The sequence below is a fragment of the Eutrigla gurnardus genome (genome assembly GCF_963514095.1).
Source record: "Eutrigla gurnardus genome assembly, chromosome: 10".
NCBI classification, from domain to species: domain Eukaryota; kingdom Metazoa; phylum Chordata; class Actinopteri; order Perciformes; family Triglidae; genus Eutrigla; species Eutrigla gurnardus.
In genome coordinates this window covers 21,160,115-21,186,539 of record NC_139924.1, presented here as the reverse complement: position 1 = coordinate 21,186,539, position 26,425 = coordinate 21,160,115, and the positions used below count along the sequence as shown (strand labels likewise).

At 43.9% G+C, this 26,425-nt stretch overlaps 1 protein-coding gene across 2 annotated transcripts in view; it reads left to right on the top strand.

The window, feature by feature from the left end:
- LOC311020214 (SPRY domain-containing SOCS box protein 4-like) overlaps window positions 1-23,451 on the top strand; it is a 41,268-nt gene extending 17,817 nt beyond the window's left edge. The window contains exons 1-3 of one of the 2 annotated variants that reach the window (XM_084020143.1): window positions 38-225; window positions 8,006-8,866; window positions 21,893-23,451. In XM_084020143.1, the coding sequence (XP_083876269.1) occupies window positions 8,158-8,866; window positions 21,893-22,020 (837 nt within the window). In that variant the 5' untranslated portion in view covers window positions 38-225; window positions 8,006-8,157 and the 3' untranslated portion in view covers window positions 22,021-23,451. Of the gene's footprint in view, window positions 1-37; window positions 226-8,005; window positions 8,867-21,892 lie in introns of those variants that run through there. The other variant, XM_084020142.1, reaches the window with a different exon arrangement.
- Window positions 23,452-26,425: the final 2,974 nt, after the last annotated feature.

The window sequence follows — 26,425 nt, the reverse complement described above, 5'->3', positions numbered from 1 at the left end:
TCACAAGCAGGAACTTACCGACACACACACAAACACACACACACACTCTTTTTGTCTGTCTCAGCCCCATCCCACACTCGTCTGGCTGTTGACTGTGTCCTGACCTCATTTTGGACTTCAGACCGAAGAGCAAGTATTCCCTCTCTTCTACTTGGCTGCTGCTGTGATTGCGTGTTCACATTGCTGTGTGAGAGCTGCCTGACTGTTCGGAGAAATGCTTTCATGGTAAGATGCCTCTTTTCTCAGACGCCACTTAAGTCGTTAACTTGAGTCTTAACTCTTTGTGGTGCATCTTTCCGTCTGTGATATCTTCTGGGGTTTACCAATCTCTTAACCCATGCTGACAGTTCTCAAAAGTTGAGACTGTGTGTTGCAGCATTTTCGGGAAAGCCGTGGAATAAAATAAATGTGACATCTTTTGATTATTTTAAAGTCTAAAATGAAATTCCATGTGACTTTCATTTGTGTATTTAAAAGGTGGAGTGCTCACTGGGACGTTTATTTGTTTAGTATCATTGTAAAACACTTGGCTTCTTAATTCAGCTGAAGTCCACTTTAATTAATCTAAAATAAAATGTTTCGATACGTCTGTATGTATTAGTACTACTCCCCCTGTGTTGATGTGGTATGATTGCTGTCATTGGTGTAGGACTGATTGCCTTCGTCAGGTCTTATTTGCCACTAATACAGATTGATCGTCGCCCAATACTTGGTGTTATTGAGTATAGCTTGAACGCATCATAATGCAACGATGGAGCCTACATTAACGTTGACTGTTAGCGTTACCTAAAGGCCACTATCTGGTAACCGGCTCACCTCCTGCCGCGTTGTTTCTGTGTGGTGTAAATGAATGTGATACCTGACCCGTCATACTCGCTGAAAAACAGCATTTTGGGCTGGATCGGAAGCATTCCCGATACCCCAGCATGGCCACAGCTGCTAGCATGGGACCTTCAGTGTCTCGTTTCACACACGTGAGTGGCTGAAAGGTGGGAGAGAGTGATTGAAGACTTTCTGGATTGTGTTACACCGTTGCTACACGAGGCCAGCTCAGTGCTGACTCAGAACTGGATCTGACATAACCTGCCGGCCCGAGCTGAGTATGTCTGATATGAGTCATTAGATGAAATACTCTAATAAGCTGTTGGGCTGGTTCATTCAAACCTGTCGCTGTCTCTTTCTCAACTAGACAGTCATTTTTCCAGTCATAATTTACCTGTTATCTGCTTTGGACCTCCACAGAATCTCACCTATAATGGACTTAAAAAAAAGTCCCAATTTCACTGTGAGATTGGTCTGACAACATCTGAGACAAATGTTGAGGCATGTCAGAATGTGTGACGAAAGTCTGGCGAATCAAACTGCTGTGATGATGCAAGCATAGACTTGTTAACTCGCGTCATCCGTCAGCCGCCAGAGGTCTCACAGTTTGATCACAGTTTCGGCTTGATGAGCACATATTTCACCATGTGTAATTCACGATTTTATTTTTTTAACTTTTGTATATTCCAAACTGGACTATTTCAAGCCTATTTTCTCACGTTTTCCTGAACAGTTTTGGAAATTGCTCCAGTATTGAGTGAGATCGCTGCAGCCGGCAGCAGCGAAGCAACGTAATGAAACCTGTTTATTGTGTCTAACAAAGTCTTGTTCTGAAATCGAGTTTTGCTTTCTGTAGTCGGACACAATGAACAGCGGCGCACCTCTCTCCTACTCCCACTTTCATTACCATGCTTGTCTTGTGGCAACAAGTCACATTACACAATAGCCATGTTGTCATTCAATTGTGAATTTTGTGCAAACTTTTGAAATGTTGCAACGCCAAAATTAGCTGTATGCTAGCCTGTCCAGTTAGCCAACTCGCTAATTCCACTTTTAAAGGGGAACTCCACAGAAAATGAGCTGAACAAAGTTGTCTCTCATCTGCCAATAATGAGGTGCTTTCCTACGGTTTGACAAGTGTGTGTATGGAGAATGAAGTTATAAAATGTTATGCTAATAATTAGGGGTGTAACGGTACACAAAAATCTCGGTTCGGTACGTACCTCGGTTTTGAGGTCACGGTTCGGTTCATTTTCGGTACAGTAAGAAAACAAAATGCAAAATATAAATGTGCTAGTTGTTTATTACTTTCGTGCTTTTAACAGTAGGAACATGCACCGGAGCTAGAATGCTGCTCAACAATATAAATACAAGTATTTAAAATATTTATTTAAAAAATAAAAATAACAGACTGTTTCTTTAAAAAAATGTCTCCATCTGATGTGCAAAATTGAACAGTTGCAACACTAAATAGTTTCAAGTTGTTGCTCAGATTAAATAACATGAATAAGGCTCAGACTGTTTTTTTAAAAACAAATCTTTTCTCCATCTGATGTGCAAAATTGAACAGGGCAGGGAGAGGCTGTTTAAATGCGGTGGGGAGCTGTGTTTGCACTAAAGGCGGGTCCACACCGGACCGAAAATCGGCGTCTTTGAGAGAGTCGGCGTCCGTGACATGAGTCTCCTTGGTGTGGTCGCTCGAATCGGCCCACGTCGGCGTTCATTTCAGCCGATTCAAATGTGTAATCCGCCATTCGAGTCGGCCATATTAAGTAGCCCGACTTCATTTACCGACGCGAGTCGGGCAGTCGGTGCGGTGTGGACCCGCCTTAACGCTACGCTCGTCTTTCTCCTCGTAGCGATGTTCGCGTGGGGGTGGTGCCGTTTCAAACGTGTTGCCAGAAACATACCCGACCTCACATGAACAATGTCGGCAAACCGCTTTGCCGAAGTGTTCCCAAACGGGAGACCTTAATGTCGCGGGAGGGTCCTCCAACTCTGGCTTGTTGCCAACGCTAGCGGCATTAGCCATGACGTCCGCTACTACTGCTGTTTATTGTGTCGCGGTGTGCGCAACTGCGCATGTGCGGCTGCAGCACGCTCCACAAATGCGGTCCTCTACATAATATGTCCGTATGGAAACTCGTTCGGTACGCCTCCGTTCCGAACCGAGCACCCCGTACCGAAACGGTTCAATACAAATACATGTACCGTTACACCCCTACTAATAATCAAAACAGTGAACACCACATGCCGTATGTTTTTCCTGCTATGTTGATTTGAATGTTAATATCCGTTCTACTACCGTTTTATTTCTATGATAAATGTCATGCTTTGGATTGTACTCCCCCTACTATTGTTCTCTTGACATAGAACCCTGAATACTTATTCATTATCACCTAATTCACAAATATAATGGACTCTGCAGCATAGTTGTGTATAAGTGCCATTCCAAGACAAGGAAAATGGAACTGGAATCTAAAAAAAGACTTTCCCAGTGAGAGGAAGTGTAAAGGTCAACCTTATTATCTAGTTTGCATGCACATGATTTCCCGTCTCTAGACCTTCTGTCCATTTATTCATCCCTTTAATGGATACTAAGCTAGTCTATAACTTTGTCGTTGGCCTTGAGGGGTTATGTACATGCGTACATGCGTACATGCCCATACGCATGTCGTCATCGCCCGCAGCTGATTTTCCAGCGCCGTGCTGATAAGAGAGTGTGTATGTGTGTTTTAGTGGGTGATATTTCAAAGGTGTGTGTGTGTGTGTGTGTGTGTGTGTGTGTGTGAGATTAAGTCTGTCTGTGGATGTTTGATATGCTAACAATGACTGTCACGCTACCAGCAGCCCTCTTCATGCCACTGCCTCCCTTCCTAAAGATAACAAGTATGTGCTGTGGATTCTGGTCAAGTTGCTGCTTAAGCTGTCCCCGCGTCTCCTTGCATCCCTTCTCTCCTATGCTCAGAGTGGTTTTAAAAAAGCAGTGGAGGAGACGAGGCACAGATTGTTCTTGGTTTGTACTCGGTGTTTGGAACTGGATAATCCCTTCCACTAAATTCATCTGCCTTAATCTGGAGAGGTGTTGGGTAGACGGCACCTCGCATCTCGTCTTTCCTGAACCCATCTGGGTCCCTACGATCACCCGTCACTCACCTCACCAATCTGTCTTTTCCTCCTGTCATCGATTCTCTCATCTGTCCGCTTGTTCGCATTTCTCCATTACATCATCTGACACTTCTTGTCTGCTGACCTTCACAGCCAGTTGTTTATTCTCTCCTTTCACTAACCTTTTAAATATAGCTTAGCTTCGACATTTTATGACTCTGCTAAGTGTTTGTGTTCAGCCATGTCATCTTTTCGCCACATGAATGCAGCTGATCCCCCAAATTAGTCTTGCTATCTCAAATGAATAACTTCTGGTTGCTTTGTGCTGCGGTTGTGAGCACATGGTGAGAACTGTTTTCTGTTGTGTATGTATAATTTCTTTGTATTAATCTTAAGACAATCATAAGTGGTTTTTGATCTCGGCAGCAAGGCTTGACAAATGTGCTGAGATTTTCAGAAAATCAAATAATATCAAATAAACCCACAGCTTTTGGCGAGGAAATTGCTTCTTCTCTCTGAGCTTTGGACTGTTCTTTCCATAAAATGTTTTTATTAATTTCTGCAGTAGATGAAAGTGCTGCAATGATCTTGGCTTACTCCTAATTTTTTATGTGCATTTTGACATATCCCATTAGAATGATTTGATCAAAGTTCCTCAATTACGCAAATGTTTTTGCCCTCACCCTGAGGTTTGTTTTTTGCATTTGATGAAAAAGAGCTCATGCACTAAATATGATATGGAAATACCTTTTCAGAATAAATTCTGATGACACATTTAACTTGCATGATTTAGCGCTTTTTGTTGTCAGCCTCTTCTCCGATATTCCTTGCAATAGCTTGTCTTCGTGTCTAGACAGCATAACGAATGAATGAATAATGAATAACCAATTAAAACCCAATTGGAGAGAAAAAATCCTGAAGGCCAACATGAGTTGGGTTACTAAACTGACTCTTTTGTTTCCATTTCACAACTTTTACTTCTTCTACTCCATTTATTTGTGGATTACAGCCTTGCGTAGCCTATAGCACCAACTTCAGACTAAACTGAAGAGTTAATTTGCTACAAACTAGTTTATGGAAATGTGCCACGATTTGTATTTTTGTTTTGTGAAATTTCAAGTTTGCTTAAAATTTTGCTTTGCAATGAAATGAAAATATAGCTATTATTGGAGAGAAAACACCACTCCCCTTTCCACCATGTTTTTGTGTCGATAACGGCTCAATCAGTCGCCATCAGCTGGGTGTTTGTGAGATGAGAAGCTCTCTGCACAGGAGGGCACAGGCAGTACTGCCGGTCAAGCACTGGGGTGAAGTTGATTTGAGGTTTGATATTCACCAGCTGGAAGTGGCTTTTTGATGTCGGCAGCTCCAAGTGGATAACATCAAATATCCCCAAAAATGTTTTTATAGAGATGCCGACCGAGGCAATTGTGTGCCTCTCTATTTTGCTCTCCCAAACACCCTCTGGCTGGAATTCGTTATCGCTGATGAGACCTGGATCCAGCAGAAACCAATTAGAACTGGATACCATTTTATAGGCTGTGCAGGTAGAGGTGGGTCGATTCCTGTTCTTGCTGGTCCAGTCTGGTGTATAAACCTGCTGTGATTATCCGGCTGAATGGGCATTTGCCATTGTAACACATTCTGGCAAACTGAAAAGTCTCCACATAGCTTCGCCTGGCTGGGTTTTATAGGAAGAGAATAAACACGGAGCATCCAGTTGATCATCAGCCGAAAGGTTTTATGGCTCCCCGCCCCTTTTTCCCATAGCAACCCTGAGGGATGCAATTAACATACACTCCCCAATAAGATAAAACCTGTCACAAGACTAAGCGATGTGACAACGTGATAAACATCACATTATGTTTGTAGTATGTTAAAGGACTGGCCGTGCGCAATTTACTCTCCGGCAAATTAAAGAAGGTGTGTGGGAGAATCCGGTGTCGGGCTTCATATCCAACAAACCAATTATATCTTTTGAAGTACTGCTGTCATACTTTAACCCTGCAGACGAGGATGAACCATCTGATTTCCTCGGTGAAACCATTGCTAACAACCGCCATCACCATGTTGGCAACCCCAATACACGCACAAACTTGCATGTACTAATGTAATAATAGACTTGGGCTTTGGATACATAACACCAGATTGACTGACTGAAGTGTGTGGAACACAGGCTTGGATTTTCCTTTTTGTCATCACACCCCCCCCCCCCCCCCCCCCTCCAACCATCCCGATTCCCATAAATCATCAACTAATTGTTTGGGCCAGTGTTTCCCCGCGGACGGTTAATGCTTCAGGAATTGCCAGATGAAATGTGTGTGCATAAGCAGGAGGGGCTTATGTTGCAGGAACACATTAACAAATGTAAAGTGAGTGGCCAATAGCCATTGTGATTACAATCTTTTGGCAACATTATTGCGTGATGAATGTTCCTCCATTAATGACTTGATGTGACATATCTGATATGGATTAATTGAAACTGAAACGTAGTGCTTGTCACTTTTCATGGGTTGTGGTCATGAAATGTCCCACAAATGATTATTGTTTCCAAGCAAGTGTGCAAGTTGAATCGTCAGTCTTGTGAGTTTTTGTCGAAGCGGCCTATTATCACGTTGTTGGTTGGTAGCATTCTGATTATTAGCAGAATGTCCTGCAGGTGTATGGAATGGGAAAATATTAAGTGCTTTATTTGATTTTAAGAGCATCAATATGGCATCAAACAGCTATTTGCTATGTAAAGATGTAGTAGAGTAATGATTTTCGGCATAACTGTCCTGTTGTGCATTGCAACCTTTACAATAATTGAAAGCAGCTTCTCTAGTCTTTAAAGTAAACTGTTAAAGAAAACAATCATGGGCCTACACAATAGCCAACAGCTCATAAATGAAAAATATAAATAGGCTGTGGGAGCTGCAGCTGAGGGGGAGTAAAATGTATCTGCGGGTCTCTGAACCGAAGGGAATAATTACTTAGGGTGGTGATTTACGTGTACAGGCTGATTCACTATTGGAAAAAGTAAACCACGATGTGTGTAAAACGATGGTGTTATAATGAATTCACCTTTTGTCAGTTAAGAAAACATGGCAGATGAGATTTTACTTGAAGTGATAAACAAGTTGCATTTCTAATTTGAAATGCATGAATGATGTTTTCGCTCTCTTTAATCTATGTCCATGTATTCTGCAGTACACACACACCTGCTGTGTGTGTGTGTGTGTGTGTGTGTGTGTGTGTGTGTGTGTGTGTGTGTGTGTGTGTGTGTGTGTGTGTGTGTGTGTGTGTGTGTGTGTGTGTGTGTGTGTGTGTGTGTGTGTGTGTGTGTGTGTGTGTGTGTGTGTGTGTGTGTGTGTGTGTGTGTGTGTGTGTGTGTGTGTGTGTGTGTGTGTGTGTGTGTGTGTGTGTGTGTGTGTGTGTGTGTGTGTGTGTGTGTGTGTGTGTGTGTGAAGCCTCCCCCTGGTGGGTCTGTACCAGTTAACTGTTCTGGACGTTCCCTGGAAGAGTCGTGGGGAGTCCTTTCCCGAGAAACTATAGTGGTGTGAGCATAACATTGGAGTGTTGGAGAGAGGACAAGGAGTAATTTCAGTCATGCACATTTGGAACGGCTTCCCTCAACTTGGTCAAACAGGAATGCATGGCAGAACCAGGACTTCACTGGGTAGATTGTCAGACCCTGCTGCAGTAAAATACGAGGTTTTCTCAAGGGACTCGGAAACGCTACCACTTTGTTCAGAGGGATTGCCAAATTTACAAAAATAGAAGGTATTTGCGTGTGTCCGTGGGGGTGGGTACTTGAAAATGACAGTCTAGCTTAGCTGTACCATGCAGCATTTATCCAACCACTGCCGGAGTTGGATATAATGGAGAAACCAAAGAACTTTAAGCTGTTGTTGTAAATGTTCCTTCTGCCATCAAGCAGATCTCCCTTTTGTTTTTAACAATTTGTTCCCAATTGCCTGGTGAATTCTTGTTCAATATATAATCATTTTGTTTGACTATACTATTATGGACTGATATTAAACTATTTAAGAATGTACATTAGATGCATCATGTTTTCATTGTGTGTGTGTTTCAGGAGTGTGGTTACCCCTGGCTGAAGACAGCGAGTGTGTCCGATAGCAGCTTTCCACCGAGGACCCGCTGTGTTGCCATTGCGCCCATGAGGTAACGTCAGGACCTAGCGCCCCCTCATTACCACCCTCGCTCCATCCATTTCCCTCCCCAGCCATGGGCCAGAAGATCTCTGGCAGTATCAAGTCAGTGGATGTACGCGGGGAGCCCTCGTACCGGCCTGTACGCCGCGAACTGCGGGGTCCAGATTTCTGTCGGCCCCCCAGGCTGGACTTGTTGCTGGACATGCCTGCTGCCAGCCCCGAGGCCCAGCTTCGCCACGCCTGGAACCCCGACGACCGGTCACTTAATGTCTTCGTTAAGGAGGACGACAAGCTGACGTTTCACCGACATCCAGTGGCACAGAGTACGGACTGTATCCGTGGCCAGGTGGGCTACACCAGGGGCCTCCATGTGTGGAGGATTCACTGGCCGGCCAGACAGAGAGGCACGCACGCCGTTGTGGGCGTGGCCACTGCTGAAGCATCGTTACACTCAGTAGGCTACACAGCCCTGGTGGGTTCTGACTCTGAGTCCTGGGGCTGGGACCTGGGTCGCAACAGGCTCTACCATGATGGAAAGAACCGACCCGTTTCCACGTCGGCGCCCACATATCCCTGTTTCCTGGAGCCAGACGAGTCATTCGTGCTTCCAGACTCTCTGACCGTGATTCTAGATATGGACGAAGGAACATTGAGCTTCATGGTGGACGGACAGTATCTGGGAGTAGCTTTTAGAGGGCTGAAAGGCAAGAGACTGTATCCCATCGTCAGCGCCGTGTGGGGGCACTGTGAAGTATCTATTCGCTACGTCAACGGACTAGATCGTAAGTAGCACAACACTGACACACATGCACCCACACACAAGAAGAAAAGCTATTCAGTGACTTTCTTCAAGACACTTCTCATAATTTTTATTGGTTTTATTGAATTTTGAGTCATCAACCACATGATTAGACACTATTTGATGGGAAGAATGCTCTTAAAAATGTTAAAACACAGAATTAAGAAAAAATTTAAAGGGAAAACACAGAATTTGGGGAAAAAACGGAATGTGGAAAAAATGTTAACGAATTTCATATGGCCCTTAATTAGTGTATGAATGTGATTGGCTCTGTTGTGACACTCTAGTCGGGGGGGAAATGCACATATGCACTTACCTCCTGTTAAGAACATTCAGCTCCTCATTCTTGGCTGGCTCACTGCGCCGCTCTCACTGGATAAAATGACAGATGTCTGCAGCAGCAGGTCATATCAACTGTCACTGAATTAATGTAAAGTCTGTGATTACCTTGATGGCAGGATAAAATTAAACTTGGCTGATGTGTGCTCTCTGCAAGCCAAAGAGTGTTTATGATGTAAAAGTGGGAACACACTCTCAACACCGCCGCATAACTGTCTATTTTGGACGTTTTCTTGTTTTTCAGCTTCAGGGGTGGCATTCTCCCAGTAAACTTCATGTAATTTCAATAATTTTAACTGTTCCAACTCTACCAGTACTTTCAGTATTTAGATCAAGTAGCTTCTGAAATATAAAGCCCAAGTTATGCTTCCGCGTTGACACAACGCAAGGGGGCTTACGGACCCCTTACGTCCTTGCGGACCCCCCTTACGTCCACCGCAAGGGCCTGACGTGCACCTCCCAAAAATCCTAGACGTGCGTCGAGGCGACGCAACGCCAACGCAGCGGCGTTGGCTGTGATTGGTCCGCTAACTACATCCGCTGGAGACCGCTTTTCCGGTTTCCACTCATAAACACCGCCATTTAAACTTTTAATAGGCTACTTTTATTGTTTGCACCTTGTTTTATTGTTTGCACCTTGTCGCTTTTGCACAAAGAAATAAAACACCAAGTTCTGAAATTGTGGATGTTTAAAACCGGAAGGTAAACAAATAGGCTATAACGAGGCTAACGACGATATACGTCAAGAGTCTCAGTCGGTCGGTCATTCTTTACAAAAAACATAGCGCCCTCTACCGGTGTGGCATTGAATTGCACTTCGATGCGTAAACCCCACGCAGAACCATCGCGGTCTCCAAGCAACTGCGTGGCCATCGCGTGATCACTACGCGGAAGCATAACCGAGGCTTAAGGTGCTTCTGATTTAAGTAAACTATCAGATCAGGCTTGGTATCCCGTGTTAAATGACTCTGAGTCAGTCAGGCTGCCCCCTACTTATCATATTTCTCCAAACTGCAGATCCTCCTGTTTATTATTTTTAGTATTCATTTAGTAAACCATTTTAGTACATTCACTAATGAGGCACAGCTGATGATCTCTGGTGTCTTCCAAAGCAAGCCTCTGGTCCTTGTGCTCCGTATAATTCTTTGCTTACAGGTATGTTTGACTTCAAAATGTATGAATCTTTTCAGCCTGGTCTCTTTAAGTTTAGCATACTCTCAGTCATTAGAAGTCGTCATGCTGATTTTTAAGATGCTTTCATGCACGGTTTGAGGGTAATAACATCAAATGCCATTAACTCACAGCCCTCGATTTACCCAATCCTGTTCCACGGATGAAGACTAGTTCCTGTTCTAGTACTGCTCTGTGCATTTGTGTCTGGATGTGGTAGGTAATATTCCACAGTGCAGAGATTTGTATGTTTATGTATGAATCTCCCCGGGTAGGCTTATATTTAGACCTGCTCATCAGGGCTGTGAAGACCCAGTGTGAGGTTTGTGCTATAGCAACTTGGGAGACCAGTGACAAAAACCCAGTGTAGCAACACAGAGGAGAGATGGAGCTGGATTCAGTCATCAGTTATGAGCTATGGCCAGTCATGTGTGTGTGTCTAGTTGTATGACAAAGCCCAACTGTTGTGGAGATGGACAGAGGGGCTAGCTTGGCTTAGGCAAGCTGAGTCATTTTGACAACCGTCACTAAACTACTAATCCTCTGCAGAAGTCGCGGTCATACAGTCCATGGTTTGTCTAAAACGGGGATTTTACTGTGTGTTGTATGTTTAACTGTTTTTTAAAAACACATCCTCAAGGAGTACTGGTCAGGCTAATTCCCAAATATTTGTGGTAAGGGTTGCCAGATTGCCATTGGCAAGCATATTGAGAAGCTAGCAACTGCTTATTAACATGTACAAATAGGGACTGACAAAATATGCACCTCAAAATAAATAAATGTTTTAATATGTATTGCCCACATGCTCCATTATGTGGTGTTGGCTCTGCCGGTCTTCAGCTCCGTGAGAGGGAGTTTCATCGGTCCAAGCAGAATCACCACAGATTGGAGGTCATCTCTGACGGTAGGGAGGATGGACAAGCTGTTGTTGTCGTCACTCGAGGGACCCACTATACTTAAATGCTGCAGGGCCAGTGGATCTGTCTTTGGAATGAGCACAAAGGTCTGGAAAAACCATAACACACGCTAATCACCAATAGCTTAAGCCTATGGCATTTTACCCAGCATGAATAAGTCTAGTGGCTAGGGGACTTCCCCTTACTCATAGCTCTTCTACTTGTCTTGGTTTTAAGTCACTGCGCCTGCAGACAGAACACCGCGGTTACATTTCAGCCTGCATGAAAGTTTTTTTTCGAGCTAACTTTATTGAAAGAGAGGACTGCTGATCGTTTGAGTACCCCCAATCCCTCCAACAGAGTGAGTGCAAAGCTCGGCCCTCAGCGAAACGCAGAAGAGCAGAGGAAAGAAACTAGAATACGGTACTCCTCACAATGAGCTGATACAAAACAAGTGCACATAAAACTTTATTATTTTAAGGAAATCTTGAGCTTATTTCAGGCATTGGTAGTGCCTGCCTTCAATACATATCTTCAAGTGTTTGTATATCCATTTCTTTTCCTCCAGAGATCTATAAAAAGACCACAACGCAAGGGACCGTTGCATTTCTTTTTGTTTTGCAGCAAGTTAAACATCCTTTCTGTGTACTATTTCTAGTCTGCTTCCCTCTACTGCTTTCTGCTACCCTCTTCCTCGACCTTTCACAGGCTCAGATATATTCCTGTTACAGAGAGTTGGATGCAGTTTTCTATTTCACACTGTCCTGAAGTCGGCATAAAGATCAGTGCGTGCGCGTGGGCTCCTCTTTCTCAATGTCTCTCTCTCTGCTGCGCTTTTCTGCTAAATGTCATCGTTCTCTAACTAGTCATCTCAATCAAGTCTGCCCTATCAGACTGTGTAATAGCCCTCGGCCCTTCCTCCCCACTCCAGCCTGCATGTTGCACAAAGAGTCAAAGAGCGGGTTTGGGGGCGTTGCCGACACCGAGGCTCGGACACCACGTGCGTGTTTGTGCGTGCGTGCGCGCGTGCGTGCGTGCGTGCGTGTGTGTGTGTGTGTGTGTGTACACGCATGTCTGCAGGCGGACAGCAGCCAGTCAATTCTGGAAGATGTCCCAGTGTGCTTCTGAGCTCAGCGTCTGGTCTCTCTCTCTCTCTCTCTCTCTCTCTCTCTCTCTCTCTCTCTCTCTCTCTCTCTCTCTCTCTCTCTCTCTCTCTCTCTCTGTGGTAGGTAGACTGGCTCATACACACGCTTCCTAAAAATATGGTTCAGTACAGAAAAATCTGTTGTGTTTCGAAATCTTCTCCCTGCTTTTGTTGAGATATAGCAATTTGTGAGGAAAAGTGTTCTTGAAGCACCAATATTTAGGAGGCATTTGCAATTAGGAGGCATTTGCAATCCTTGAGTTAAAATTGCATTGGGCAAATATTAACACTGACTTTAATGCCCTCACCTTTTTAAAGTGAAAGGATAGATGGTACTGCTTATAACTCTGAGAATCAAAATCCTGTCTCAACTCTTCGGTGGCTGTTGGATGCATCAAACTCATTGTTTTGGTTGTGTGCATCCATAGCTGATTCATATAAACCCTGTCAAAGGACATGAGTTACAGTTGAACACTTTTGGACTAAAGATAGAACACCGAATATTCTACATGTCCGACTAAACTAACTCTAAAATGTCTGCGGATATTTGATTTACTTGGTGTTACTTGGTCTTACTTGGCAGGCAGTTGGAAAGATGACTCCATAGCGATGCCCATGTTGTGCCAAATGTGTCAGTTGTTTTCTTAAAGGGGAACTCCGCTGATTTTACACATCAAAGTCTGTTTACAGGTCTTGGGGAGTACTACTGCATATGTGAAGGGGGATGTAAAAAGCCTTTTTTGTTTCTCCAGGGGGAGTTGTGTGAAGTCTGAAAAATTGCCTCGAGTGATGTTCCTTGTTGAGGGGAACAATGGGGGGTGTGGAGTTGGAAAAAATTGAGCTTACCAGGCAGTATGCCGGACCCAAATATTTGGCTGAATGGTCTGTTTTGAGTTGCATTGTGGGTGATTTAGGCAGCAGGTTTTGACAAGGAGGTAGACGTGTGGCATAAAAGGACAAAATCTCTGGTTCTGCTACATTGATTTTGAGTTTGTGATAATTGATGATAGCTTTTTGTCATCTTTCTGTCCCCTGGACACCAGAGACTGATGGATGAATCAGTACCTTTACTTATAATCGGTTCTAGAAAATGACTCTGAGGGGCCTTCTGGCTCAAACAGAAAACACTTACATCCATTTTTTTATCTTCTTAGCTTCCTGTAGCATCTCTATGCAAGTTAGTGCATCGATGCCTGAATCGTTTGATCAGTCAGTCTTTAGACTAATGTAACTTGGCAACAGCTACACAGTTTGCTCATAGAAGATGAATGAATGAAAACGATGCTAACTTATGAGCCCGAACTGCGGGGAATCACTTGTTTGTTTTTCCGTTTTTCTTCATCAAAGGCATCAAAGATAAGACTCGTGACACATCAGTCAACATGACACTCCTATTCTCTTTACCCATTCAGCCATGTCTGCCGAGGACAACGCATACGAGATCAGTTGAATTTAAAGAAAGTGTTAAAGAGCTTATGTTCTGAGAGATGCGCATGAGAGATTAGCGTATGATATCGAGCATAAGGCACAGCTCCACGTTGCAGTATGGAGAATAATGGAAGCATCAATATGCATGCGTGGAGATGGTGGTGCCCCCTATTCCCACATCTAGCTTTTGTCATCCTGTTGCAACTCAAAGAGGATTTACTTTTTGTTCGCTTCCTGGTTTCTTGGTCTTTCACTTGGTCTTGTAGTCTATTCACATTCTTTTTTCCCCCCTCCTGCTTAGACTCTTTTATAGTCCATCTCTAAGTCCCTAGGACGCAAGACGAGATAAGCATCCCTATACTTTCCTCTCATGTCTGCATTGTCCCTTAATACATTGCATTAATGCAGGTTTCGCATCCCTCCTGCGTTTCAGCGAACACTTTAGTCCTTTGCCCCTCAGTCCCAGAGACACTTGAAAGCAAACTCCACTGAGACATGATCTTTATCGGTTCTCATACCTCTGACTTGCTAATGTCTTTAAATAAAAAACATCTTGCCATCCTCCTCATTCTATTCCTGGAAAGCAATATTTTTCTCTTCGCAACAACAAGACTCTTGACAACACGGTGGCCCGATTGGCTGCACGGAAACAAACTGATCCAAACTCATTTGCACCTGAACGAGACCAGAGAAGAGGAAGATATCCTTTCCCTCCCCTTTTGCAAATGAACCCTATTTGACTCCAACTCTCATTGTGTTTCATCTCCTCCCTCCTGCTCTCCTCTCTGCTGGTTTCCTTTTTCTTTCTCTTCCTCTTCACCCCTGATCCTTTTCTTTTGGTTTTTACACACCCAATTTGGATTGCAGGTTGCTATGGCAATGGTTAATGACTTTTTGGTGGGTAGATGGGTGGTTTATTGTTGACCAGGCAGGTTGCTCACGAGTTTGTTGCTCAGGACGTGTCCTATGCAGATGGGATGTCTTCCTTCTGCCTGTCTCTTAGCAATATTCACAGCCCAGTTGCAAGCAGGGACTTGGGCTTAGACCTCGCATAAATTAAGGTTGATCTCAAAGAGGGCTACTTTCGGATTAAGTATCAGTCAGTGTTGTTAATAAGCACCACGATGCAGTGGCGGATGACTGATTTAATTCTACAATACGATAACGCTGCACTCTGGTACACACTTTCAAAGAACAATGAACCTTTAATTCTTAACAATATTCAGACATTGAAATTGGAAAGTGAAGGAATACAATAACGCATACAAAAGCAGCCCTATTGATGTCATGTCCATATGTGACGATAACTCGATCGTAACGGGCTCTTGTGTGTGGATGTGCTAGGCTTAATTTGACTCATGTCTGGACCCCTATTAAAGACATTTCTTTAATTAAAGTGATACGAAATTATCGTCTGAAAGAAGCTGGAGAGACCACAATGGCCACAATGTATAGGTGTAAAGCGCTATTTTACACAAGGGCATGCTGAGATCAATATGTCAGTTCTTGTGCTGCCTTCTTCGTTAATAGTGAGTAATTTATTTTCTTAATCATCTCACATGCATAAAATCTATTTGATAAACTCTGAAACATTGTGAGAGTTCTGCTTTTTTAACTTCGATCCGTCTTCTCGGATCAGGTCAATATAAAAACTACTCTTTCCTTATTGAGCGATCAGGACTAAATCATTTAGGGGACCCTCTTATAACCTGACCAACAGTCTCTCCCTGTATTTTCAGTCTTCATACATGTCAACCGTGTGGATGAATAAATACACTACTAAGTTCGGGATATTTGGCTCTCGGGGGAAATTTATGGGACAGTGATATTATATCATGAAAGTAGGGTATTTAAGTAGAAGCAAGCTATTTATTGAAACAAAAGCCAGCAAAAAATGTCAGTTTCTCACTAACTTGTCTTGTGGCCAAAGGACGTCCACGTCTCTGCCTCTCTGGGCCTCTTCCAGTCTCTCTGTGTCTCTGTAGCAACCTGCTGGTGATACTCTAAGCTCAGTGGCCATTTCCCTCTGACAACATCCTGTTTGAAGCCTCGCGATGGCTACTGTTGATCACTTGTTTGGTGTCGTCTTGGTCTCAGGACGTCAACATGTGAACAGCATGATGAAGAGGACTGTTTAAATACCATGTCTAACTGAACTAGGACATTGATTCAAGGATCAAACACCTGTTGTGAATTTTGATGTTCACCTCTGTGTTAGAGAACAGCAAGTTGTGCAAAAAGTACTGAAACATTGAACAGTTGGACAGGTGCATTCAAAAGTTTAGAGAAGGTCAAATTAAGTTCACCTGTAAAGGTAATCGTGCATTTTTAGGTTCATCCTGAAATTTCACCTGAAAGCTGAATATCCCTCACTTTTTGTGAGTAGTTTATCTGGCAACATTACAGCACAATTACCGGAGTCCCAAATTAACACCCTGTCATTCAGTGCTTGTGCAAGGTTGGATGTGAAACGGAAGATTTTGCTCTCTAACAAAGTTAAACGAAGAAAGTGATGTGAAAATGCTTCAGATGAGGTGGCAATCGTCCATCTTACTCATAACATTAAACCCGTTCATGTTTCAAAACTACTCCATGAACAGAAATCTCTTCTAAAGATGAAACAAATACAGCTGTATAGTTTTGACTGCCCAACCACTCTCTAGAATAAAAGCAACCGTAAAGAGAAACGGCAAGGAAAAAGGAGTATTATATGGTTTGGAGTTTTGAAGTCAAATTGATAGATTTTGATGGCTGGTCTAAGTAATAATGCATCGATGCAGAAAGTGTATGTTTAGTCATTGTTAAAGCTCCTTGGTTTGTGTGTTCACATGGATGATGTGCAGTTTAGCCGTGGATGTTAGTGTTACGGTGCTCCTCTTCATAATCATGCATGCTCAGCCTCCCATTTCCTGGGCAGAGTGAGGAGGCGGCAGGAGGCGCGTCGGCCAAATTGATGGCAGTGCAGGTTTCTGTCCAGAACTCACTAGCTTGGCAGTGCGGACTAATGGGAAGTTGAATATCGGCAGTGGGTAGGAATCACTAGTTCAGTGAGCAATTGGTTTCCGCTCGGAGTGGACGATTCAATTTGGACACCTGCTTTTTCCAATCACGGATAAAGATGGCGTGCTCTATTGCGTCCTCCCTGCTGCTCGCTTCGCTGTTCTGCTCCATTTTTTTCTTCCAGCATGTATAATTGATCCAGTTCTGTCCCCCCCCCCCTCCCATTTTGACCGGTCAGTGAGAGGGGGTTTGAGATGTGTCCGCCCCTTCAGGTTGTGTGTGTGTTTGTAAGACACATATACCTGTCATCTTAAAACTAGGTCAGACAGGCCCAACCATTTTATGCTAATCTATTAGATAAGCATGGCTGGGAGTGTGCACCTTCGCCTGGTGCCTCAGTACATCTCTCCTAATGAAGAGAATGCAAGAAGAAGGGGGTGGACTTAAATGAACAGTAAATTGGAACATGTGCCAAAAAAGATGGACCTGCCTTACCTTTTTTTTATTTCTAAGTAGGGCATAGCTGGGTCGCGTTGTCTCGGTCTCAGGGCGAGCCGACGTATAGTCTGTGCACAAACGCACACACAAATGTGTGAGGCTGCAATGTGAGAGAGGAAGAAACTGGGGGGGAAACTTATCACCAGCAGTCTCACTTCGGTGAGGGCAGACTAACCGACGCGCCGCCATACCTCCCCTTCCTTCACTTTGTTCTCGAATAAGTGTGAGGAAGATGTGTGCGACTGCCAGCCTGTGGGCCGCGGTGGTTCAACGGTGCATCAGACACTCAGTCGTCCTCAACCTTACTTTCCCACACTCCATCTCCTCTTAGTGTCTCTGGATCAGAAACTTGAGTGCTTGAGGGGAAAGGGTCGAGCGCAGAGATGGCCAGTTACAGACCTGATTTAGTAGCTCGACGGTTCACCTCTGGTTAACTGCCATTACCTGCAGCTAATTAGCATGGATTAATTTTTAAATGTACCTGCTCAGTCTGATTTTGGTTAAAAGTCATCAAGGGATTTCATGTGTGAAAGATGACACGCAGGCTGCTTTAAATAGGCACACGGAGAGAGACTGTGGTTTCCAGGTTCATCGTTAGAGCTCCCTTTTTGAATGACAGGACAATACCCTGAGGTCTATATGATCTCTATGAATGGGTCCATGGCAAAGTCAGACATTTCAGATTCCAATTATTTATAGCCCATTCAAACCTTTTTTTAAATTGAAATAATTGGCAGATGTTGAGCTTCATTGTTACCTACAGTAAGCTTTTAAAACCCAATCAACCAGACTAGGATGGCCAGATGTTCCTGGGTTATTGTATTTTGGACTAACGTGCGTTATAATTCATGAAGCAGACGTATGTCAGGTCAGTTCTTAATCACATCGTGTTCTCATTTCAGAAACAACGTTTTAATCACAACTTAAACCACTTAGCAATGTTGTAAGTCAATTTTGCCAGTTGATGGACTGTGTGCACTTACTGTTTTTTGCTCATCACCGCTGTCTGACAGGACCACTTGTCGCCCCAGGCAACCCTTACCATGGAGACGGGCTCTTGTCAGCAAGGATTGGCTGATTTTCAGCAACTTTTGTAGCATCATCATGTCATCACCTCCCTGAGGAGAGCACTGTCAGAGAGGAATGCTACTGTGGTAGCATCAGTCTTGTTAGGGCCAGCAGTCCTGTTTCACTTCTAATGAAGTGTTGCATTTAAAGGCATAATGCACTCATTTTCTTGGTTTTGATAATGATACAGGCAGGTCCAACACTGGAGAGAACAAGGATTATGTTTCTGCAAAAATAAATGTACAGGTAATCACTTTTTAAAAGACCCGTATAATGCATGGTGCGTCTGTGACTATACACTACGAGTACAGTGATATCACACAGTGGTGGTGTGAGGAGCTGGTTACTATGGAAACTACCTATATGCAGGGGCTGTGCTCATAATGTTAAGACTGATTGATGGATGCTGTTAGCTCCAACGGGGGGGTCATGCATTCCACAGAGGCTCCACGTGCACCAACGCCGTGTGAGTCCTTCATCTGTGAGAGAGTTCAGACGGCCACAAGGTTCTGGATGAATGAAGACGTGATTGTACCACCGGCTGTGCGAGTCTTAGTTCCTAATCTTGTGAGCTGATGTTCCGAAGGATGGGCATGCCTTTGCACACAGGAGAGGAGTAAGATGTCAGAGGGAAGCCATTGTCCTGCCAACTACATCTCGTGCTGCAATGAAGCCGTATCAGCTGTACAGTCTCACTGCACACACAGCTGCATGCTGTCTATTCAGTCCGAGTTCATTCAACATGTCTTTGCGATTTGGACACTTTTTCCCACGTTGATGTGGCTACAAATGAATCCACACTCCACCGCGTGTCCCGGAGGAGCTCTTACAAAGGATTTTCATTAAGCACATGGCAGTCAAATAAATTAGGATAGCTGTACTCCATCCCTTTACACCCCGTCAGCTGCTGTTCACTGGTGGATTTCATTATTTCCCCTCGCTGCTGTTTCAAAGGTCACTAACCAGACCGTGGCAGAGGAATTCAGTGAGAGGTTCCCGCTAATGTTCAGTCAGTTGCAAATTGCACGGGGAACAGGTTTACAATTACAAAATTCATCATCATTCATTCTAACAGACGCATTAATACAGTCGATGTTTATTTGATTCTTGTCCAAACCCCACTTCAGACATGCTTCGATTTCCTGTTAGCTGTGTGTTTTGTGTGTTTACCAGGCAGTGGTCATGTGGCCACCAGGGCAGTAGTTCGTGCCCAGAGGAATAACTCAAGGTCTCTTGACAGACTCGGTGTGCTCCGGTCCAGCCTAGACTCGTATTTGCTGCTTACTTGTTCGGTAGGGGGGGCTCACTTTGTGGTGCACTATTTTAATGTAGTGCAGAGAGAAACCGCTCGCTCAGTCACAGGTGAGGCCTGTTTGGATCGGTGGGCTTTTCCGTGTATATAATGCAAGCTGTGTTTTTATGCAATCCGTTCATTTATATTTTTGTCGTGCAGAGTATACATAATAATACAACATAATAAAATCATGAAGTGTTGAAGCCGTTACACACTAGGGGTGCGAGGAATAAATGACATGCATATTCGAAATATTCCTTTTGAATATCTTTCCATAAAACGATTCATACCGGCAGCGATGCGAATATGCAACAGTTTTTGAATAAAAGGTTTGACTACCAGAATCCTGTTGAGCACCCTGCAGCCTGTCTGAGGTAAAATGTTGTGTAGCCTGAACTATAAGCTGTTTTTAATGAGGATCCTTTTCCAGAAATGCTCCGTGTGAATTTGAGTTCCCTCTGGTACACAGTTATGGTTTAACGGCACATATTCATACCGGCACATTTTCGGTACAGGATGTTCAGTTCGGTATGCGAGACATCCTTTTGGTACGCCCTGTGACCCAAATAGGCTGTTTGTGGTCGACTACTTGTACAGGGAACGGGAATTCTGGAGCACGAGTTTTACCGAAGATGTTGGCAGCGCACCAGTTGTTGTTGTTTGTTTTGTTAGACTAAATTAAGCTAAGTGGACCACGGATTGTGTCCATCTCTATGCCGGCGCCATTGAATGAAGTTGGACACGTCTGTGGATATGCACATTTGATTTTTGTCATGTTATTTATTTTTGATTGACGATATACCATTATTGGAGTGCCTTAACTGTAAAAGTAAGCATTGTGGCCAATGAGCATTTGTTGACTGTTTTGTAATTTTCAAAATAAATCAACAAAGAGTTACTTTCTGCATTATTGTACTGAAAACCTACCGAACTGTGACCCAAAACCAAGGGAAGGACCAAACAGTGAATATGCACAGTAGCACCCCTATTAGTTTCACAGTATCTATGTCCAGGCCTTTTATTGTGAAAGGTAACAGAGGAATAATTGGATCTGTTAGGCGCTGCGGGTCTGACTAGTTCATGGAAACTTTTCAATGTGTAGCATGTGTCAACCAAAGTGTGAATTCCGCTTGTTTGCGGGTGTAAATGCCCCTGCTCCTGTCCTTCACACAGTGTGTAAGTAGACTCTGAACAGCAGGAAATCAGCCCGGCCAGCTGGTGCTTCCAGGTGGAGCAGCTTGACATCCGTAAAGGAGCAGCAGCGAAGGGTCTGTTTCTGTCTGACGTACATAGCCATCACTTACCTTCAAAATGTGGTGGAAGGGGAGGGTTTACCACGTTCTGCTGGCATATATTTACAACAGTGATGACATGCCAGTGTGTAGATGTTTGAATGGTGTTAGCTGCTGCTTCTCTCTCTCTGCTCGTCATTAACATACACACAGGGTTGTAGCATTAAACAAGCGCAACCGCAAATTAAATCCCGAGCTGAAACATCAGCGTAGATGGGGAACAGGTGTGCTCGCTGCCGGCTTTCAACGATCTAACAACAAATGGAGGTGACCTGCCTCGTAATGTGTTTGAGTAAATGAGAAATTGTTTTCCGTGCGCTTGCGCGTACTAATGACTGATGCAAGTTTTTGCAATGGTGTACTTAGAAATTTCCTTATAGTTCATTGCGTTAGTTGTTAACCGTCACAGCTGAGCTTTCACACTAGGTGGCAGCTAGGGATGCAACAATACATTTAGCCCATGGTTCAATACGTACCTTGGTTCTGGGTTACAGTTTAATGACAACTGCATGGATGCATTTGTCTTTATCTGATAATAAATGATGAACTTGATGAGATAATATATGTATATGTGTGGATTTTAAGTCACTGGATAAGAGAACGCAAACGCTTCAAAAGCCTCATTATTTTTTATCCACTAATGTTTGCTGCCAGCCATGCCTCTCCCTCTAGTGCACCAGGTGCCAAATATTACACAATGTTCAAGAGCAGCGTTCTGACGAGGGACAAAGGCTGGCGTCTGCTGGTCGTAGTCACCACAACACGCAGCCTAAACCGTAAACCAGCTGAACGGGATTGGAAGGGTCTGTTGTCACACATGAAAGCTTCCACTCACTGTTTTGACCCTAACCCTGTCTCTGCCCTCTCTCGTGCCTCACAGCGGAGCCCCTCCCCCTCATGGACCTGTGCAGACGAGTAGCTCGACTGGCTCTGGGTCGAGAGCGCATCCATCACATCGACACACTCCCACTGCCGCAGACGCTGAAGAACTACCTCCAGTACCAGTGACCCCCGACGCACACGTACAGATGGGAAGAAACTGGGGCCATTTGTTGTTATGGTAACCAGCCTCCAAACTGAACTGAATCATAACCATCAGACATCTGCTGAGGATGCGGACGATGACATTGACCACGGACCATGTGGTTGAAGACGGCGCTGCAAGAGGTTTTGTTTACAACAGTTGGGGGTGGGGGTGGGGTTCCATTTTGAATGTTTGTATCTTCTGGGTTTTCCCTTTTTTTTTTTCTATTTTTTTGCTGTCGTTCTCCTAAACAGATGACAAGAGGAGCTGATGAATGAAATTAAAGGAAGCAATGAAATTAAAAGAAGCTATTGCAACCCAGGTTCCTGCTCATCACATGCACAGGGTGCTCAGTTTAAGGCCTTAACCGCTGTGGGTTTGTTGTACCCCGCCATCTTTTCTGGCCAGACTCTGTGGAAGCCTCCTCGGAAACATGTTGGTATTTATATTTATATTCCCAACAACACAGCAGGCTCTGTGGAGACGCAACAATCCCTCCAAGCCTCAGGACGGGGAGGGAGGGAGGGAGGGAGAGCAAGCTTGAGAGAGGGAGAAAGTCCACACAGTTCTATTTCTGTTAGTGTGTACACAGTGGGGCACACATGGATTACATACAGTATACTTACTGTGTGTCTGTGTCTGTCTGTGTGTGTGTGTGTGTGTGTGTGTGTGTGTGTCTGTGTGTGTGTGTGTGTGTGTGTGTGTGTGTGTGTGTCTGTGTGTGTGTGTGTGTGTCTGTGTGTGTGTGTCTGTGTGTCATGAGTGCACAGAAACAAAGCCCCAGCTGTCTGTAGTAAGAAGACAACTCACTGACGAGCAGGCAGTTACCACCGACAGGCTAAAAAAAAACACAATAACTCCAGTCTGGTTTGAACCGTCTGAATCCCCCCTCCTCTCTCTCTCTCTCCTGCCAGCTTCTCTCTCTCCGTCTCTTCATCCCTCGCTCCCGTTTGATTTAAGCCTCCACCATGTTTGGTGAACCCCGAGGCCCGGGGGCGCTGTTCGCTGGCTCTCTAGCTCCTGTAACGCTGATAGAGATTGATCTGAAGGTTGAAGCTGTGTGTTTGACTGCTAATGTGCCTGCCGTGAGACGGAAACACACACACACACACACACACACACACACACACACACAGAAGAAAAAGCACATGACAAGACTTCTGTCGTGTACCCCCATTTAAATGCTGCTTTTCCATACTTTTCTTCCACCGTCTTACCCTTGTGGGTTTTTTATGCCTGATTTTACTTTTGAAAAAATTCTGGTCTTATGAGATTTTTTTTCTGTTATTCCTTTTGGTCTCCATTCCATGGATCATGAGATTTGTCTGCGGGACAGGTTGTCTCGTAGGTATAGATATAGAAAAATGTGCTGCCATGAGTCTTTTAATGTGAATATGAATAAACTCGGCTAAAGTTGCAAAGTCTTTTTATTTGTATTTATTTTTTTCTCTCAATGGGTTTTGTCCGATGCCTGAAATAAGGTCTGGAGTTAATGTGATTTTTAGGGATTTTAAAGATATAAAATAGGTCAGTAAATATCATGATTTTGAAGCTTGTGCATGTCTTAAAAGAGGCGATCTTAGTGGTGCCGATGTCATGCCTCAGTGGTGGTCATGGGACTGTAGGGTAGTTGGTTTATAGCATTTTCAACTGGTGATTGCGTTTATGCTTCAAAAATAATTTGAGATGATGTCGCTGAACAAAACGTTCAATGTTCATGAAGATTTGCTGTCGAGGTTTTTTTCTGCAACGACGCAAAATCCAGTGGGAAAAGATCCCATTGGCTTTTGTCGAGGGAACCAGTGCGATGCTAATTTGGTTGTTGTCCCTACAGCGCTCCATGTCAAGACCGTAGATGTTTTGATCCAAAGTCACAGACCGTTCACAGTGAGTTTCCAATAACAGCTTGGCATCCTCTCTATCAAGCTTTTGACCGTGCTCTTTTCCGTCTGACCTTTCCAAAATCAAAAACGGCAATAACAAAAGTGTTGGTAATACTTTGAGCGTCTGCTCTTCTCTATTTCCATCTCTTGACTGAGACATTACAGCCTCAGCCTCGGTCTTTTAGCATGATATTAACTATGAAGCATTTTGTTTACGTTTCAAACACTTGAATAGTCCATCTGGTTCTTAAACGTGAACCAGCTGAAAACATTAAAAAGTCGGCTAGAGATTATTATCTTGGAGTTTTAGCATTTGCTCATACTAACTAGCTGCAGCTGCTGAAATCTGTCTGGAAATGATCCGAGTTTGTTCACTTCTGTGTAACCTCCAAGGCCCGTTGTCTCAAAAATGACCATTAACTGAAGCGATTTAATTTTCATACCAGATTAAATTGTGGTTAAACTTTAAAATTAGCTTAAAATGAAAGATTCAATTTAAACCTGTCTTTAAACGTGAGTTTCGTTTTTACTCTAAACTTGGGTCAAATTAATTTGCACCAAGAACTCCAATTTGAAATGTGATCCAATTGTAACTTTAAAATTAAATGTTTAAATGTTTTTTGGATTAAAGTAAAAAAAAACAGTGTAGGAATAACTCCCATCTAGTGGTGAAATTGTATTTTAATGCATCACAGGCAGATGAAAAAGTCTGTAGAAGTACCCGACTTACCCGTCCAAATGCTTATGAGGATAAATCAGATTATTGAAAGATGTACTTATAAGGACCTATTTATGAATGAAGATATTGATTTTAGCCAATAAATTACTTAAAATGTTACACACTGTCCCTTTAAAGCTATGGTCTACGATTTGGAATAAAAAAAAAAAATCCATTCAGTCTATCAGCCGTAGGCCGGCATAGAAATTGACCAATGGGAGCCATTGTTCCGGAAGGCTCCCATTGGCTCATACCCTCCATCCAATCCCCTCGTCTCCCCTGCTCCTCGTCATCCCGCCTCGTCGAATAGTGGAACACTGAGGGGAGGGGTTGCTTTTTTCAAATCTGTCTCAGAGGCTCAACTGATTTTCAGAATGTAGACCTTAGCTTTAAGGGACGGAATCAACACAAGTGAGTTTTGTGATTCTGAAAAGGTCCAGCAAGGAAACCATTTTGGGGCTGAAGAGGAACGTTGGACAAACAGCCAGTGAGGAGAAATTAGAGCCAACATGAGGAACATTGGACAAACTAACAATGCAACTCTTTGTCGAGGAGCGCACAGCAGCCGAAAGCTTACTGAAGTCGCAGTAAACTACTCGCAACAAAAAGGCACAATCCGTTTTCTCCTGACTTCTTTGGGAGAGGACGCAACATGTTACTCTAGCAACGCTGATAACGTCAATAACACCAATGACATCAAAGCCCTGGAACAAAATGCAGTTGCTGTGACAGAAACGCCTTCGCTGCTGTCAGAGCCCCCAGCTGCCGAGTTTGGTTTTGGTGTAGCGTTGACGTGATCCCTTTTTCTAAACCCGATTCCCGATCCCGGGGCAGGCTTTGAACACAGAACAAAGCCTGTTGTGTGATCAAAGTTGAGCTCAGCGCGGCTTTCCCTGGCACGGGCAACATAAAATCCATTAGTGTTGCGCGGCGGAGAGCAGCCCGTGTTGATTAATATCATAATCGCTGTGAGAGGCCAATCCTCCTCCACTGCCTCTGGAGGGAGATGACCGGCACTAACGCGGGGGGGAATTGATGGACGTGGACGTTTTAATGCTTTAATAATGAAGAAGATAAGTCCGTTGAACCAGATGGACTTCGGTGATGATATAGTGCTCCAGTAGACTTGCTCATTAAAGCCTCGGAATCCAAATAAACAGGAACACAAAGGTAGAAGATACTGATGCTGCTTACGAACTCCAGTCTGCTATTGATCCCCCACTTACAGCGAGTGTGTCTGCCTCAGCATATAGTGCTGTTCAATAATGCAGGGAGTTGCCCCCCTTTTAAAGGATTATTGAACAAGCCTGGAAGTTAACGCTGATGACTTGTTTGATCTGGTTAAAAGTGACTCGGCTTTTGCTGGATCCATATTTAGCCGCATCTTGACAGTGAGGCTCGACTTTCAATTCATCTCCGCCGTCTTTCCCCTCTGCCTCCTCCACGCCGCCACACTCTGCCAACTTTCTCTGGTGTCTCCCTTTTACACCGCTCTGCTCGGGATATTTAAATCCTCCCCTCCCTGTTTTCCTTTTCTCAAAAGCACATTTTTTTCCATCATAGAGCTTTATCTTCTGCTTTGACTGGAGGTAAAAAAGAAAAAAGGGTGTTTCAGCTATGAGGAGTGTGTTGGATAAAAATGCATGTTATACATATGCATATATGGAGAGTGGCAGCGTGAGCTGAGGAGGAGATGGATGGCCGCCTGTCTGCTTCCGAGACAGGCGGAGATCCATAATTTATGGAGGGGAAAAAGGAATTCTGCTTTGCTTTGCTTGGTAAGTCATG